The 18,891-nt window shown below is 33.3% G+C and overlaps 3 protein-coding genes across 5 annotated transcripts; all 3 read right to left on the bottom strand.

Annotated features, from left to right (window-relative positions):
- Positions 1-464: 464 nt before the first annotated feature.
- LOC145640598 (protein DYAD-like) lies at positions 465-4,411 on the bottom strand. The gene is made up of 8 exons (XM_081691850.1): positions 4,131-4,411; positions 3,208-3,310; positions 2,945-3,045; positions 2,047-2,654; positions 1,572-1,961; positions 1,403-1,490; positions 1,193-1,276; positions 465-858 (listed from the first exon to the last, which is right to left on the bottom strand). Exons 2-8 carry the CDS (start codon positions 3,293-3,295, stop codon positions 535-537), a joined length of 1,683 nt encoding a protein of 560 aa, XP_081547976.1. The 5' UTR covers positions 3,296-3,310; positions 4,131-4,411; the 3' UTR covers positions 465-534.
- A 3,429-nt stretch (positions 4,412-7,840) lies between these two features.
- LOC145640597 (protein DYAD-like) lies at positions 7,841-11,721 on the bottom strand. The gene is made up of 7 exons (XM_081691849.1): positions 11,718-11,721; positions 10,769-10,866; positions 10,084-10,679; positions 9,491-9,874; positions 9,278-9,371; positions 9,068-9,151; positions 7,841-8,565 (listed from the first exon to the last, which is right to left on the bottom strand). Exons 1-7 carry the CDS (start codon positions 11,719-11,721, stop codon positions 7,936-7,938), a joined length of 1,890 nt encoding a protein of 629 aa, XP_081547975.1. The 3' UTR covers positions 7,841-7,935.
- A 2,139-nt stretch (positions 11,722-13,860) lies between these two features.
- Positions 13,861-18,891, bottom strand: LOC145638265 (GATA transcription factor 24-like). Of its 3 annotated transcripts, none has more exons than XR_014114639.1 (8): positions 18,347-18,891; positions 16,878-16,982; positions 16,626-16,759; positions 15,650-15,754; positions 15,338-15,443; positions 14,591-14,704; positions 14,451-14,507; positions 14,277-14,356 (listed from the first exon to the last, which is right to left on the bottom strand). XR_014114639.1 is itself a non-coding variant. In XM_081689229.1 (7 exons), exons 1-7 carry the CDS (start codon positions 18,632-18,634, stop codon positions 14,258-14,260), a joined length of 894 nt encoding a protein of 297 aa, XP_081545355.1. In that variant the 5' UTR covers positions 18,635-18,891; the 3' UTR covers positions 13,861-14,257. The 3 variants fall into 3 exon arrangements, 1 of the variants encoding a protein (XP_081545355.1); XR_014114638.1 differs by having other exon boundaries at positions 14,278-14,356; positions 14,595-14,704; XM_081689229.1 differs by lacking the exon at positions 14,591-14,704 and having other exon boundaries at positions 13,861-14,356.

Below are 18,891 nucleotides of genomic sequence, written 5' to 3'. Positions count from 1 at the left end.
TCTTTTGGAAGTTAAATGTTTAATTAATTTTGCTTAAGACTTATTCTCCAAGGATATTAAGTGTGATGATAGATTAATTTATCTTATACGAAGTATATGTTTAAGATATTCGGGTTCAAATAAAGATTTGACACGGATACTTGAGGTATATTAAATGTTTGGTTAACTAAAAGTTTTTGCTCAACATAGCTGTAATAATTTGTTTATCTAAACAAAGTTGTGAAATGAAGTTGCTGTCAAACCAGAGATGGCTACTAGGATACGCAGGTCATTTAGCAGATCTCAGCCAAGTCATCTGTTACTAAACTGATTCTGTAAATGCAACAAGGCCTGCAACCATATATACAACATATCTTTTGGTTTAGCATGCTCTACAAAATTCCTTTACTCTATCAGACAAGTTTACAAACCTATCGAGCTTAAACTTGTAAAGGACATTCACAAAGCTACATGCCTACGCTGAAGCCTAAATTCTGACGGATACATTGCCTTCTTGACATGTACAAAGGGCTAACCAAGGTGTCAGTACTAAGTTTATGAGGTGGTGGTAGAGATAGGGGAGCCTGAGGTAGTAGTCAGAGCTATGCGATTGTGCACCGGGTGATCCTTTTCTTGAGACAATGATGTTTTGCTGATGTTGTCTAGGTGACTGCATGGTTTCAGTTTTACTATCAGACGCTTTGATCGGCTTCTTATCTCCGCTTCTTCTTCATAACTTTCTCTCAACTCTTCTGCTGCTTCTTCCAAGTCTTCATTCATCTCTTCTACTGGTAAGCTCTGGCAAGCAGATGGCATCAGTTCATTCAGTTGTAGACTTGCTGCTGCTTCAGCTTCGGTAACTTGCACACTTTTGTCTTTCTGAATGCAATAATGTTACTTAATAAACTCATGCCATGGAACACATACAAGAAGACAATATGTATTCTGATACAACGATATTATACGAAAAGATGATGGATTTATGTATATCAGCATATATGCAGTGGTGAACTAATTATATGTACTTTCAATATATTCCATACATAATCTTAAATACTTTGTGCATGTATCAGTTATCTTTCACTTAGCTTCAACATCCATTGTTTAAATAAAAGGCTTATACTTGGATGAGTTGGATCCACTGATAATTAAATTCATATATATCAGCTTTCAGTTGATAGAGCACTTTAAAAACAATGTAAGCATAGCATACCTCCAGTTCCATTAAAGCTTCTGAAATTTGGCGCAGTTGCATTTCCATAAGATTCTTCTTCTTCATCAGAACCTCATAGGTTTCCTTCATTTGACAAAGGCAATAAAGTTATGTTAAAAAGACTAGCTATCTCAGGAAAAATAAATAGATATGATAACTGTGCTGTCTTGGTTTGATCACTAATTGACCAGTTCATGCTGAGTTACTGACCCTCCCAGAAGATGCTGCACTGGCTGGCATGACCGTAGTAGTGATTGGCTGCTGATCTTGGTTTTTGGTGTTTAGCTCTGCCATTTGTCTGCAATGAGGGCATCTCGATTAAGATAAAAGACCACCACAAATACAATTACAGGATTCAGAGAGTCTAATCAGTAACTACCTCCTCATGATGCTAAGTTCATCTTTAAGCATCTTTACTTCTTGACGACATGAACACCTGGGAAGGTTAATGCTCTCTCCAAGCTTCCATCCAGGAGGTGGAATCCAATAGGGATCTTTAACCCCTGCCTCCTTCCTGATGTTAGCCAGATCAGCACTCTCAAGCCAGTACTCCATCTTACCTTCAGCATCACACCTTCTACGAAGGCGATCATTGCCATCACGTGGCACCACTTGGCCAGCAAGGTGCTTGAGCATATGGTCTAACAGGCCTGTATCACCAATTCTTTTCCGAGCTTCTGTCCTTAGCTGCAAACGAGAAACTGGGTTTTCATGACCAGCTCCATATTTCTTCAAAACCTCCACCAATTCCATTCCAGCTGCCTCATACCTGCATGTTTGCCATCAAGTTAGCTTAGTGAAGTAGTAAGCACTTTCAGACAATCAGACTAAAAATTGTATCTTGTGAGTTTTACCTTTTTAGAGGCCATCTGTCAACAAATTCTTTATCATTGTTTCCCTTGATTACAGCTTTAATTTCAGTAGTTTTTTGTTTAGGAATGTGGTCAGTCTTCTTGCTTGGAGAATTAGGAGCTCTACCACGCTTTCTCTTCCTGTTATATTGAATGATTTCTTTGCCCTTAGTTCCATGGCATGCCTCTTCGTTCACACTTTGTTTACCCTCCTCTAAAGTTAAACTCTTTTCCTTTCCATGGTCATCTAGCCTTTCGGAATTTGGGACATAGGCAACAAACTTCTTCAAACCCCATCCTTGGATTTTGGAAGCTCGGAGCTTAGAAAAGCATGGCCCATGCTTAGCCTCAGAACCATTTGTCGTTCCTGGCGGTGGCAAGGGCTTGATTAACCAAAAGGACTTAGAATGCTTAAGCATATCAAACCCTTGAGATGGGATTATGCGCCTCAGAACTTCAACAGCAAGCATTGGTCCCATGATAAACTTTTCATCCAATGCAGGGTAAAGTTCTGATCGACAAGCTATATGGTCTGATTTACCAAAATACGCCTCTAGTGATTGAGCACTAGGATATCTTACAGTCACATTCAGTTCAGACTTCGAAGTTACCTTAAAAATCAATGAACAAACACGAAAACCAACAGTAATGATCACCACATTTTATACCAGTAGCTAACCACAGCAAAACCAAGATAGCTATAACACACTAAAAATCAGTATTAATTCATCCCAACTTTTGTACCACAACTTAGAACTTCACCACAAATAAAGCCTAAATCTATACAACAATAGCCAAAAAATCACTACATATCAAAATCCAATGTCTTCTCTATTCCACAAAATCATACATACACACAGTAAAGCAACAAATTTTAGAACCGGGGTTGAGCTTTCATTACCATAACAGCGCGAACATAATGGAGCATAGCCGGGGTCCTCTGAGGTAGCTTTGAGTGATCAATCTCATAGAATGAACCCTCTAAAATAGTCTCAATTGGTTCTATGAAAAAATGATTATGTATAATTAGTGAATAATACAAATTATGAATCCTCTAAAATAGTCTCAATTGGTTCTATGAAAAAAATGATTATGTATGATTAGTGAATAATACAAATTATGAACCCTCTAAAATAACATCAGCATCAACAAAAAGAAGCATACTTTTGGGGATGGAACAGAGAGAGTTGGGCAGTGGACATCTCATTGCTGCATCTCCCACTTCTCCTAGTATATTCTGCCTTTTCCACATCCTTTTCAATCTTTCCTACAATCAATTTTCATAATCCAATAAATAAATAACCACAAAAATAAATAATGACAAAATCTTTCTTTTTTTTTTTTTTTTTTTTTTTTTTTTGACAAAATCATCCTTCTTTTTTATATGATCAGATAATAAAATTACGAAATCAACCAAATTAAGATTTTTCATAAATTTTACTGGGTTTTTTATTTTTATTTTTTTAATGACTAAAATTAAGCAGAAAAAAATAAAATTAAATCTGACAGATTTTGCACAACACAGAATCAACCCCATTAACCCATGTGAAGATTTTGCTCCCTTTCCACCACCATCGCCACCCCCACCACCACCACTCCGCCACCACTAACAACAAAACTGTAAAAAAAAACGAAAAAAAGGGGGAAAACAGGGGAAATTTGCTAGAACCCAGAAAATTTTCAGGCAGAAAGATAAAAAGATTTTCCGATGATAAAAATAAACGCGAAAAAGTCGAAAATCATGAAAAGGGTATGATTAAGCTTAAAAACCCCATTAAAACCCACCTTTACTGAGTGCTGAAACTTCCAGAAAAACAGAGAAACTCAAAAAAAAAATAAAAAAATTCCCCAGAACAACGTCAGAAAGCAGAGTATTAATCACAAAAAACAAAAATAAAAATAAAAAATCAACACCAATTTATCATCTGATCTGATGGGAGTTTGATTTCTAATAGGATTTTAAAAACAAAAAAAAAAATTATTTGTTTTACAGGAAATCTGAAGTATCGGAAGAAAATAAAAAGAGGAGAGAGAAAGAGAAGCAGAAAGAAAGGAAGAGAAAAGGGTGCATTGATATAAGATGATACCTGGAATTGTGAGTGTTGAAGCAGAGAGATTGGAGGTGCTGCACAACTATGGAAACGCTTTGCTCAAAAAGATAGGAGAGAGAAATACATTAATAGGAGAGAGAAAGTATTTTGAGGTTTTAGGAATTTCTGGCTTTTTATATTTTTACCTTTTTTTTTTAATTTTAATTATTATTATTGTGAGAAACCAATCAAAACTAAGATTAACATATTTTTACATCATATTAATATTATACATGGAGAATTCCGATTTGTTTATAATTGAAATTTGTTTTTGTTGATTACTCTATTGGTTAAAAAAAAAAATAAAAAAAAAAAACGTTTGATGGTTTTACATGGTTAATTAGGAATACCACATTAATCAAGTATTAAGGCATTAAATTAATTTTGAAAATAGAATTATTTGCATTGGTACGGTACTAGGTAAGTATTTTTGTGAAATACTCCGTAGTATAGTTGCATTATGCAAATATTGAGATAAGTGAGGATTGTACATGCAACATATGTACCTATGAAGAAGATGTGTAAAATTGAAATAATTGAATTGTATGTAATCATTAAAAGGGAACAAATGTAATCCTTTTTTTTTAAAAAAATTGAGAAGTTAATTGTAGTTGTGCTTGGATTTAGATTTTACAATATGGCGCGAATTATAGTTACGGTAGTTTTATTAGTTTCGCTGTCTTTTTAAATAATTGCAAAGTTAATTATAGTAATAGATCGAATTGGATTTTACAATTTGGCGCGAATTATAGTCCTGAGAGTTTTATTAGTTCCACATTCTTTTTAAATAATTGCAAAATTAATTATAGAAATAGATTGAATTAGACTTTACAATTTGGCGCGAAATATAGTCCTGGTAGTTTTATTAGTTCCACGATCTTTTTAAATAATCGAAAAGATTTTATAGTAAAAGATCAAATTAGATTTTACAATTTGGCGCGAATTATAGTCCTGGTAGTTTTATTAGTTCCACTATTGTTATGGAATATTTTTGAATTATAACTATTTTAAGGGGTATTTTGGGGTTCCACTTAATAAGGCGAGTGGCTAAATTCGCCGTGGCTAACAAAATCATATTAGTGGTATAATATTTCAATTTGGGATAAAATCTCATAGGACAAGACAATTTATCCAAATTAAAAGAGTTCAATAATTACTAGTCAAGTTAAACAATTTAAAATTTTATATTAAATATGTTTTTACATAGTATTGATTGTTTTGAGACAATTTAAGTGCAAGTTTTTATATTACTTGTCTACTAATCAATGTTCTCAACTAATTTCATAATTTAGTCAAGCTGTTAAAAAAAATAAAAATAAAAAATAAAAACTAATTACATAATTTCTACAATGAGAAATAATAGATATATTAAATGAATTTTATTTGTGTTCTAAAATAAACACTCATACATTGTACTATTATTCAACTTAGAGAGATAGAATAGACTAAGTGTTTTCCGTCAGGGGCGGATACAGGCGTCCGCGTAACACCAAGGGTACGCCCTTGCGTACCCTGCATATTCATTAAAAATTATTGAAAAGATACAAAAAATAATACGAAAAAAACCATTATTTACATACCCTGATTATGTATATATTTTTTTTTAACTAGTACACGAAATATATTAAATTACATATCTTATGATACTATTTACAAAAGTAATACTTCGTATGAAGTACTTTGTATCTTATTACGGAGTAGTAATCTTCTAAAATAGAATTATTAAGTTGTTTACAATTTTAGGAAGCTTAGCTAGTTTCCTAATTGTCATACATAGAAAAAGCTAAGCAAGAGATTGTGAGGATACATGTATATAATTACGCTTATGCCCTAAACTTATCATACTTTGGTCAGGTTTAGTAATCAGCTAAAACCTGATTAATATAGTTGGTTGTATTAAGTGATTTGACTAGCTGGTTACATTATTTAGTTGTCAATAGCTGATTGTGTAAAAGTTGCTAATTGTTAAATGTTTATTTAGTGTATTTAATTGGCAAAAATCTAAATGTTTATAAGCTAATTTAAAAAAAAAAGTTCTTATAATGAGATTTTTTTAAAGGGTGTTTTGAGCTTAAAAAGCTCTTTTAATAAGTTATTTATCTAACACATAAATTAACTTTTTAAATTGGTTAAATATCGGGCTCAATAAGCTAAAAACTCTTTACCAAATAAGTCCTTTGACCCATTTAAGATTAAACTTTGAAATAAATTAAAAATAGCATGGAATTAATAAATCGTGCAACACTCAATTTGTTTGTATCTACCGTGTAACTAGAAGAAAATAAATTTCCTTCAAAAAAAAAAAAAAAAAAAAAAAGAAATAAATATTAAAAATTTAAAATAATTTAACAGCTGATAATTACAGGAATTGTGGGCGTGAGAGTACGTGTTTTGTGTGTCATAAAAGCGGGAAATTGAAATTTTTTGCAAAAATTCGATCTTATAGTTTTAGGATTGGATGAGAGAATGAGAAAAGTGTGAGATCACTACTGCTACGTGTATACATGTGACTGTTGCCTCCCTTGTTTTGGCAACCTTAGTTTTGGATTTTTCTTTCATCAACATCATGCTAAGCATGCATTATTTAATGGTAATTTACCATAAGATTCACTTTACGAGGAGAACACCTAATGCGAAAAAATATGATAAAATGTATATACGCAGGACGTAATATATGCTCAAAATTACCACAGGGTATATATTACGGAGTCCTCGATTACTCATAATATATAGATGTATATCTAGTATATTTGAAAATCAGCTATTGTAAAAAAAATAAAAAATAAAAATAAAAATAAAAAAATCAGCTAATGATTTACAATTGCAATAAAAAGGTAAAAAAAAAAAACTATGTTAGTATAACATTTAGTGATGTGTTGTTGATTAAACGAAATAAAGTTGGAAAATTTCTATATCGACAAAATCATGATTAGTTAATGCTTTAAATGTTATGTTTAATTCAGAATTTGATCTCTTTTATACCCAAGTAAGATATTATGATGAGTCTAGATACTAGATACGAATAAGTCGTTATTAGATACTGGGACTGATTCAACGTATTCAATAATAAATTAGCGAAATTAAGCTTTACCTTGAGAAGCTCGTGAACAAGATCGAAATATTGAAAAGAAAAAAATTATACCGTAAAAGTTAATACTTAATAGTACTCGTAATAGGTAGTTTCATAGTTGGAGTATTAAGCTAAGTTAGACCTCATTAAATTAACCTTGAAAAAGCTAGAAACTCAAGCCCAAAATAAGGTATACGATGAGCCACACTAGTAGTGCTACAATGTAACTTATAGTTATATGGAATTATTTTTACACCTTCTTTTATATACTCCATTTTGATATGCCCATTCCTTACAAGTTAAAAACTGTATTAGTATTATTAGAGCAAACATATTATATAATTCTCTCTAGAAAGTAGAAAATAGGCTTATTGAGAACAAAAATAATTAAGGGAATTACAAAGACTTCAATGTAATGCTAAGTATATATTTCAGATTCTATATTTCCATTCATGTGAGCCATAAAATGATTTTTCTCATACTATAGTGTTTACATGATCAAAAAATTAAAAATTAACAACAATGTAATTGGTATATAAAACCCATCTTCCTTCTGACAAACCAAAAAATCAGATGCACCAAAAATTTAACCCAAAGTCTACACATTATTAATGAATTAATGACTTCTTAAAGTTTGTTTGTTTGTTTGTTTTTTTTTTTTTTTTTTTTTTTTTTTTTTATTTTTTTTTTTTTTAAAATCTATATGTAAACCAGGAAAAGGGCTACCTTTAATCAAGTCAAGGAAGAAAGAGGGACTTCATTGAGATCAGGAACAAAAGTCTGAACACTACTACTACACCCAGTAGCAGTAGGACTAGAAATACTGTCAATAGTAGTTGACCCTTTGATTGTAGCAATGGAGAAATTCAGAGTGACAGCAGCCCTCATTGCAACCGGTCTCTTCACCGAGGCCGACTGCTGCTGCTCCTGTGGTGGTGGTGGTGGGGGGAAGAGGTAGGAGGGTGGCCTACTAGAGGAGGAAGAGACGGAAGAAGGCGGTGTAGGGTACCCTAGGAGATCTTCAAGATGGACCAACACTTGAGAGGAGGCAGAAGAAGATAAAGAACCCATTTGGGAAGGCCAGAGAAAAGTGCCCAAAGGTTTACAGATTCTGAAGCCACTCTTCAGAATCTGTTTCCTGTTTTTTTCCTTCTTTTCTGTAGCAGATGGTGAAGATTTTGGGGATGGTATCCTTAACTTCTGGAGCACTTTTATCAGTTCTTTCTCTTTGTTCTTCAAATTTTCATCTTCATTAATTACTGTCCTTTTTTTACCCTTATCTGATTCAGTTTTATCCTCTGACAATTGATCTTCACCCCCTTTTTCTTCAGCTACAGATTCCTTCAGCCACCCTATATCCTCCTGAAACAGGAAATAGTGCAGTACCTCTTAGTTTAGTTAGTCAATTTTCTAGCTTTATTATTAATTGAAGCTTTAATCTTAATTAACATTTGGTTAATAAACAAGTATATCTGCATGAATGTGGGGTATATCTGCATGCAATCATGTTGTTATATTATAAAGTTCATAAACTTTATAATATGCCAGAATTGTGTGACATTTTATGAAACAAGGTCCCACATCAATGCTCTTTTCCTATTTGTACAAGTTAGTCATATACACTCCAGAAATTTCAGATTCAACACATTCTACAATAGAATGAAAAAAGTTGTACCAAATCAAGCATTAATTAGCTAGCAACATGATTTGACCAATTTGCATATGATTAACTTCTGAAATCCCACATTAAGACAAGATTATACCAGCATATACATACATGATGAGATTTATATGCTTAACTGCTTGATCAACTGATTCAAAGTTAATGAAATTGTAAATATAGTCATTTATGGTAATTTGGTACCTCCATTCCAGTAAAGGTCTTGGAGATTTCTAACAGTTGTTTCTCAATATTGACTTTCCTCTTCATTAGCTCAGCATGTGTTGCCTGCTACCAACATTAACAATTCTGTTATTATATGATTAAGTACTAATCAACTACAAGTCCTTCAATTAAACGGGTGGAAAAAGGAAAGTGTTGCGACTAATCTAAATTGAGGGAGGACTGTTATACCTTTAGTGACTTTATTGATTCACCAAAACTTATTGGAGGAACATCTGAAGCCTGGTTGCTTTCTTTCCCTTTTCCTGCCAACTTTTGCATCTCTCTGCTCAATAACAAAATCAGAATTCAGACACAATTGACAATAACACATTGCATTAAATAAAATCAATTATTCATTTAGTACAACTTTACTTAATCACTAATCATCAAATTATAGTCTACCTCTTCATGTCATCAATTTCATCCCTTAGCTCCTTAAGTTGCATAGCACAAACCGGGTCTTGGTTCGGGCAATCACCCGGTTTCCACCCGGGAGGCGGTACCCAATACGGGTCAGTAACACCCGCTAGCTTCCTAGCTTCAATCAAATCAGCACTCTCCAACCAATACTCCATTGCACCTTCCGGGTTATGTCGACGGCGAAACCTCTCCACCCCACCAGGAGCTAACTTCCCTGCCATATGCTTCAGTAAATGATCCAAAAGACCCGTATCACCGATCAGCTTCCGAGCTTCCGACCTCAAGTCGGGTCGTAAAATCGGGTTGCCGGGTCCTGCTCCTTTTTCCTTCAAGATCTTCAACATATTCTTTTCTGCCAACTTATACCTTTGATCAAAACAAACAATATTCAAGTACAATTCCAAAACCCCATTACTTTTTTCACCCTTTTTTTAACATCATCCAACTTCCATAACTAAAACTTCTTCAAAAATCCAAGTACAACAACAAACAACTTAAAAAGTACAGAAAAATTACTATAATCAAGAAAAACTAAATTAAAATAAGAATTTCTTGAATAATTTAATAATTTATACCTCTCAATAGTCCATCTATGCTGAGAATCTTTGAACTTCTTCTCAGAAACTACCTTAATCTGATTCTTCTTCATCTTCTTCTTCTCATGATATTTCACCCCTTTAAACTGACATTTTCGCTTTCGAAGAACTCGGGTTTTTTCTGGAACCTTCTCTTCTTCTTCCTCCTCATCTTCACCTTCATCATCATCGTCATCATCTTCCTTTTTTTCATCCTCCATTGAAGCTTCTACTGTGAGCTCAGTAGGCAATTTTTGTGCCAATTTTTTCTGACGCTCTGATCTCTGTTTACTATAGATTGTTGTTCTTCGACGCTTTTCCCATTTGATTTCCAACCCATTATTCGAAACATTATGATCATCTTCTTCATCATCATCATGAACCCAGAAACTTCGATTTCCTCGTTGAGCAGTAAACTCATCAAATGAAATTTTCTGGGTGAGTAATTTTTTACCCAAATTCAAACTCATTACATAATGTTCATCTAAATTTGGTTGAATCAATCCATTTTTTTTCACACCTCCAACAAAAAAATTTTCCAGAGATTGAATACTCGGAAACACCACTGTTATATCATCATCACTCTTATGATTCACCTGAAATTTAATTTATCACCAAAAAATTAAAATCCAGAAAATAGGAAAATCAGTTGAGTATTAGATGAAATTTGAGCAAAAAATCTTACAAAAACAGCTTTTATTGAGTTGAATGCAGCTGGGATTTTAGTGTTTGAGTGACGACTAAGCTTATAAACAGAACCCATTTCAATCTCCATATCAAAATCTGAAAAATACATTCCGAAATTCATACTCAGAATCTAAAAATGAAGCACAAAAATAAGAATTAATGGTGAAATTAGTAAAAGGGAGTAGAAATTTTACCTGAAAAAAGAGTAAAACAGGGGGAAAAAAATCAGAGAAACTAGCTGAAATGAATATAATTTCTGGGCAAAAAAATGAGGATTTCTACTTATTTTCAGCTCATTTATGAACCAAAAACAAAACCCAGATCAAAAAATAAACCCCAAATAAAAAATTATGAAGAATTTTACACAAAAAACAAAAACCCAAATCAAAATTTGCTTTCTCTCTCCAAATTATAGATGAAATTCTCTGAAAAAGTAAGATTTGAGTGAGCCCGTGTGTTGGGGGCGTGTAAAAACGAAGAATGTGAAATACAATTCACTGAAAAATGGAATGATTAGAGTTTTAGAGAGAGAAAGAGGAGAGAGAAAGAGAAAGAGAATCAAAGTTTGTTTTTTGGGGGGAGGTTTTTGGACAGAAAATAAGAAGAAGAGGCGCGTGAGAAATACGCGCGTGGGGGGTTTAAGGAGGGTTTAGGGAAAGGTGGGTAAAGTGGTTGAGAAATGGCGCGTGAAAGTGTAACAGAATAAAGGAGACATAACAGAATGTAAGAGTATTGGGATTGGTGGAATGGCTGTAAATAATTCAGATTTTGTTGTGTGATTGTGCGTGGGTGTGTGTGAGTGTGTGCATGTTTATGAAATTGGGTGTGTATAATTTAATTAATTTGTACTGATTTTGTGATTTGTATAAGAAAAGAATTTTGATTATTATAAGTAATTTATATGCAATTGTGTATTGTGTAATGCTGTGTTAATTAGACTCGTGTACCCATGTTCGATACGGGTACGTGTTCAAGCATTTGACTAAGCTATTTTGTGAAAAAATTTCATGATTTTGAACTAAAAGTAAAGTGTTCGAGTGTTGAGGGTTCGATACGGGTACGTGAGGTGAAATGAAGAGTCCGAGTAATATAGGTGTAATGCTTTTATAAATAGGGTAATGGATCAGAAATATATAACAACATTATGTATTGATCGATGTAGTTTAGGTTTGATTGACTTGATATTTTTCAATTATGATTTATGTATTAATCGATGTAGTTTAGGTTTGATTGACTTGATATTTTCAATTATGGATTTATTAAGTACTCCATAAAAGAGAACATATATTAGTGAACAATTAAGTATGAGATTATTTTGTTTCAAAAAAAAAAAAAAAAATAGGTATGGAATTATTTAGTTTGGCTTCAATATGAGAGTGAAAGAGATAAGCATAGAGATTGAAGATTGAGGTACATGTTAAATAACGATAACGCACTAATATAAAACGAAATTGATTATATCATGTCACAAAATAGGCAACCAAAAATTTTCAAGTACAACTATTTAAGGGTTTAGTTTCTTTGGAACCATTTTCCTTATAATTTTCTTTTAATTGCTTTCGAGTTCCTAACATATGTACATATGCATAGCATCAATGAACTTACTTTATCCTTTTTCAAAAATAGAAGGCATTTTTTTTAAGGAAAAATTAACAACAAATGTCTCAACTATGGGCAAATTTCTATAAAAGATCTCACCTTTCAATTAAATAAGGGCAGTCTCAATTGTAACAATTTCTTCACAAAATAGTCCTATATGACTTGTTTCCTGTTAAATCGGTAATATTTTTTAATTTAGTAATTTACCCCCAATCTCTATCCTTTTTACGGTATAACCACCACAACTCCTAGTCTCCACTCTCCACACTATAACCACCAATCTACCACCCCAATCGTCACTACATCCATCTTCTTCTACCTCCTTTTATCTCCTCCTCTTATAGCATCTAAGTTTACTCAGTTATGGCATGCTAAAATGGCGACGATTTTCGGCCCTGATCCATCTCACCCTAATCCAGGCCATCTAAGTTTACAATTGTCAAAAATAGACTCGATTTGGTTACAATCTAAGAAAAACCAAAGTGATTCGAAAAAAAAAAAAAAAGTAAAGTATATATTTAAGCTGTCTATACAGTATACACTAACCTCTTATGAATCATAATCCGATAAAATCCTGACTAATTAGACCCAAGTCTCACCCAACCATAGACTCCATTTGACAACTCTACCTATTAAAGGGATATGACTATATGAGGTGATCAATAATTCTCACAAATTCATAGGAAATTGGCTAGTTTACCGGTAAAGGCCTTTTGCACTTTGAGAGTTTGAGTAGATAATATTGATGGGTCTTAACAGTGATCTTTTCGAACTGCAAGTCAAGTACATGCATATATGGGTCCAAGTATTCCATATCACATACCAAGTACAAAAATAAAGTTACCGCCATATATAAATTTTAATTTTTAAGGAAACCAGAATTTCCTTCAAGAAGCAAATTATTATCATGGGCTGAATTCATGAGAAATTATTTTTGCAGGGTGAGTCCAAAGTGCCAAAATCTATAGTTACATAAATCTCAGGATGGTACATGAAGCAAAATATAATGAGTAGCTCACCTTTTCTTCTCTATAAAAATAAAAATGCAAACACAACACCTATGTTACATGGACTCTACATTTCACCTATGTCGGACCCTCAACATTCGAATATGAGTATGACACTTGGACACTTCACTTTTGTTTCAAAACCATTGACTTTTTTTTTCTTCACAAAATAGCCAAGTCGGACGCTTGAACACATACCCATGTCGGAAATGGGTGTGCAAGTCCATGTAACATAGCACAGCCTTACATATCCTAATCAGAGATTGCCTTCAGTACATTATTAGCATGCAACTTCTGCACCAAACAGGCAAAACAAATTGGTAGGAACAATCGGCATGTCATAAAATGGCTGATGAGTAATGTACTTAGACTCGCATTATGGCTAATAATTCTTTTAGGCTACTAATGGTTAAGGAATAATTTCGACACAATGCTCAAACCATAACCTAAGATTGTAAGGATATAGGATTAAGGTGAGGCAACATACTCAAAATTACTGAACACTTTAATACTAAGGAAAAGCAAAAACGAAAAAGAGTTGCTGTAAATTTACAGAACGACCACCAGTAATGGTATTGATCATGCTCATGTTTTTAGATAAATAGACACAGCTAGAAAGTCAGCTGGAAAGTCTGATTTCAGATTTATAGCTAACTATGCTGATCAATAAGTACTACTAAATATCATGTCAATAGTGTCAACATGCTATCCGATGTTCTGAGTGTTTCATAATGCAGTTTGTAAAAAGTCGATTCTGTATTAATAAATTAAAGCTGCGTCATATCTGTACAGTCGCCAAGGAATATCAAGCACTATGCACTAAGCCCTGGATGCCAACAGCAGTAGCAGCATTCCCGTGAAAATAACAGTAGAAGTGAGTGTTAATGTTGTGCGATTAGTGCTGTACTGTCATTTTCTCCGAAATTGACATATTTGGCCTCTCCAAGTATATCAGTTGCTCTATAAGGGGATTCACCAGTCTGGAACACAAAAAAGAAACAACGGTATGATGTTTCAACATTCTTTAAAAACGGTTAAGAGAGAAGCTGAAACCAACAAAACTAGAAAATATACCAGTTCACTAGGCATAATATATGGATCTTGTTTCTTTGAAAGATCCCTCAAAGTACCCTGCAAAAATTTCAAATTTAGTCATACAACGGAACCAAGAGAACAGTGTTGAGCATTCCAGAAATTCAGAATGAAAATGATACCCACTAGACAAACTACAGCAGCAGAACCACAAATCTGAAATTTGTTTTCTACTGCACAAGCACGGTGTTGATTACACCAATGGCCGCAAATACTTTTGGTTAGGATCTTGGTTCCTGAGAATGAAGGACAGAATATCACATGGACCACAGCACTTCACTAACAAAATCATTATGCGTTTCTAGGGTAACAATGGTATTTAATTTTAGTCTCTCTGTAATACATTCATTTTCTTTCCAGTTGACTTGTACATGGAAAATTCTTTTTCTCTCCAGTATTCTTGACTTGTACAAAGACATAACAAACATCAATGTCCTTTTAATATACTTATTATAGATTTATTAGTGTTGCTTAAAAGACATGTGCAATTAGCTATGAACACAGATGAAGCCAAACACTCCCACAGCAAGTGACAAACAGAGAAGTATTCCCCCAAAAGAACTTGCACAAATGCCAAAGGGCTCAGCACTCAACAATTCTGAAAGGCTTGACAAGAAGGAAATGAAGAAGATTACTTCTTACAAAAGTGACATAGGATTTTGAACTCTGACTAATTCGCCACATAAGATTGGCAATGAAAACCACAAATTACACAGCCCATCACAATCTACTGAACACTGAAAATAAAATAAGTCAATCATCATGCAGCATATTTAAAGTAGTTACATGCAAAGAGCATTACCAGATAGAGGAAACAAGCGATCAAATTAGCAACAAAATGGACAACTTAGATTAAAAAGAATGTTAACCTTATTTGACCATACAAGTCCACATGCATTACAAAGAGTCCTAGGCCCATTTGGTCCACGTCGCATCATTGGTGTTGAAGTTGAACTAATTCCACAATGTGTACAACTACAAAGAGCGAAGGACAAAGGAACGGATTAATACATAAACAGCAAATAAAGACGTATACAACTGGACACGAAGCTAACAGCTTCTACAACAATTTGAAATGAGACCTCATGACAATTTCTCCGAAAAAAGAAAATGTTGCCAATGAAAGGCTAGTATTTCTATGGATACATCATTATAAAAAAAATAAAAACAAGGGAACATACAATGTTTCTATCTGGGTGTCATCAGGACCTGAATCTTGGGCATTACAGCCAGAAGATTCATCCCCCTTCTTTGAAGATGTAAATTGTCCCTTGCTACGGGGCTGCCTGTCATTGAAACAAATAGCAGACACAAATGAAAACAATAAAATAAAATAAAATAAAATAAAAACAACACAGCTTACGAGATTATAGAATGTAGTCAATATACATTAGATATAATTTTATAGACAAGGTGTGGCACAGCAACACAACATATTCAAACAATTTTTTCTCCATGTTTTACGTTAGTTAAAGTGCAAGATCATATCTACACACAAAACACCATATTCAACTTGAACAATAATGAATGCCATCCTAAGCTTTTCCAATTAAATTTTTGATTCCTTGGTGATCAAGTGCCTGATATACAGCTATAATCACCACTTTTGCTTAGTTGATATAATACATATACAGCATCAAGTGCCTGATCATACACTTGAAAGGCACTTATTTACAGGCAATATAGACAATACTGAAAGACAACTCGCTATAATTTTTAAGTTCTTAGAAGATCAAGGCTTCTCATTATGAATCACAACCTTATAAAACATCTTGAAAGAGTCTATGACACTATTAAACATTAGAAAATTAGAATATTAAGTCAAAGACTTACGAGAATCCTATCTTAAACAGTAGAAAGAAAGTGAAAGCAGCCCAAAGTAACAGTCAATTGGGAAAAGAAAAAAAAAACGTACAAGCTTTCATCTTAGCATGAAGAAAATGTCCCAACGATATATTTAACATAATTGTACGATCAGAATGCATCAAGACACGAGAAAATGCCTAGTAACATATAACATAAACTTCAAACATGACTGAAACTTTTAGACACTGTAACATTGTTTTCCTCAAGCACCGGTTTATTATCTAACAAGAAGTCCAATAATATTCTTAATACATGCAACAAGGGACAAGAAGTCCATGTCCAATAACATACCTCTGTGCCACTTCTTTCCGAACACTATACCTAATTAACTTATCAAAGCGGCGTTCTTTCCTCTTTTGACGAAATCTATTTAAAGATGCCTCTCGCTGTGGTAGACTGCTGCGTCCTGGAAATACCATCATATCCTGCAACAAGCCAACAAGGGACAATTATTTACATGCAAGATACACACATAAAAATATTAGTGCAATATATAATCTACCAAGATATGATTTATTGGGGGGGAAAAAAAAAAAAGAATACCGGCTGGTTCATATGTGATACTTGCGGTAGTTCTGCACCTTGTGAAACTGAAGATGGTGCACTTCCCCCCACATTCCCTCCTAATACCAATAAAACAGCTTCAACCTGAAGCAATCAAATAAATTTGAGATACACATAATAGACAAAGCCTCCAAAATTCATAAGTTCCGGAGACACTAGACATATAGCTCAGAGAGGTTTAAAAAAAAGTCTTGGAACCTACAGAAGAAGTATGATTGTTACAAATAATCCAAAATCAGCTTTAAGGTCTTTATCAGTGGAATGGGAGTATAACTTATAGATTATACTAAGATGAAGTTTCAACATATGAAAAACAAAACATTGACAAAGCACTATTCTTGGTCAGCAAAACCATCCAAAAAGCAAAAATGAATTATTGAGAAAAATAAACATTATTTAGCATTGATGTATAATTGATACTAAATGAAATACCATTATTAGACTTGTGTAGTCTACATTGATATACTTCTCATTGCAACATTACAAAGTAAAAGTACTTTTAAATAGGCATGTATACATAGTCTAACTCTTCTAATCATGAAAGGTTCTTCTAGTTAACACCAACTAAAGGCTTTTGAACAACATATGAATGATATAACTTTACATCAAACAACAGAGGACAGTATATCGGGCAAAAAGATTCAGTCTATCTTACCTAAGGGTTACCCTTTCAGCTACATTGATATAGAATATATGAACTAATCAAATCCTACTGAATATTTCTTTTTAAAGATTGAGGCTAAGCTGAGCTAAAGCAAATTGGCTTACATGTACGACAGCCAAGTAGGCTTGCACTGAAAGCCAAAAAGATCTCATAAAACCATTAATTTACCTCTTTTCCCTAATCTTATTGCTTTCTCCAAAAATTCAAGTGTCACACCACACACAAATAGACCAAAGTCCAAAAAAGTTGAATATATTTCAAAGCGTAAACTATACAGATGGTATCATTAGATTACCCTTAACATCAAAGCTTTACTCACCAAAAATCAAACAGATATTCCAACTCCCTAAATCTTTGCAAATTAGCTAATTCCACCGAAATTACTTTCCCATTCATCCAAAATTAAATATCATCACATTACAATCTTACATCAACAAACCAACTTGTTAAGAAAGTGAGGTCATGATCATCAAAAATATGATGATAATAATAATACAATTTCCGGGAGAGAGAAAAAAAAAAAAAAAAAAAAAAAAAAGCATATTCCCCCTTGATTTTCTAACAAATCCCTTCAAAATAAACTGCTTAAAAACATTGAAAATAAAAATTGAACCCATAAAACACAAGAAATCATCTTAAATTTCCGAGCTCCAACCATGAAATTAGCAAAATAATCAAACTTTATAACTTCTAAATCAACCCACAATCAAACATGAATAAATTCACATTCTACAAAAATTAAAATTTAATATAAAGGAGAGAAAAAAAACAAATAATATTATACCTTATCAGGAGTGACAGAATCAAAAACATAAACTTGGCCACGAAACGAAAGTGTGAGCTGATCAGATCCTTCAATCTTCCCATAATTATCAACAGCATAAATTGAATCACCTTCGAAAGGAACAGAACCATCGTCAGAACATCGTTGCTGATTATGGCGATGAAAATGATCATCAATGGAGTCTTCAACCCCCTGAACGATGTCGTTTTCATCAATCAAAGTCTGAGGCTCCTGTAAATGATTGGGAGAAGACGATGACACGCTCATATGCTGTTCATGACCGTACATTTTGGGGGAATTTTTGAATTAGATTGATTTGAATAAATTAGGGTTTTGATATCGCATCAAATTATAGAGATAATTGGAGAAAAAGGAGCTCCTTATTGATGAAATTATACAGGTATGGAACAAACCCTAACCCTAATTTCGAAAATTTGGGGGAATTTAGAGAGTGGGTTCTTGGAGTGAAGAGTGAGGAAGAGAGAAAATGGGAATTTGTGTTTTTTGAGGAGAGAGAAAGAAGAGAGAGAAACAGAATTTTTAAA

Source organism: Chenopodium album, chromosome 7, assembly GCF_948465745.1.
Source record: "Chenopodium album chromosome 7, dcCheAlbu1.1, whole genome shotgun sequence".
Taxonomy (NCBI): Eukaryota; Viridiplantae; Streptophyta; class Magnoliopsida; order Caryophyllales; family Amaranthaceae; genus Chenopodium; species Chenopodium album.
This window is presented reverse-complemented; position numbering and strand designations above follow the sequence as displayed.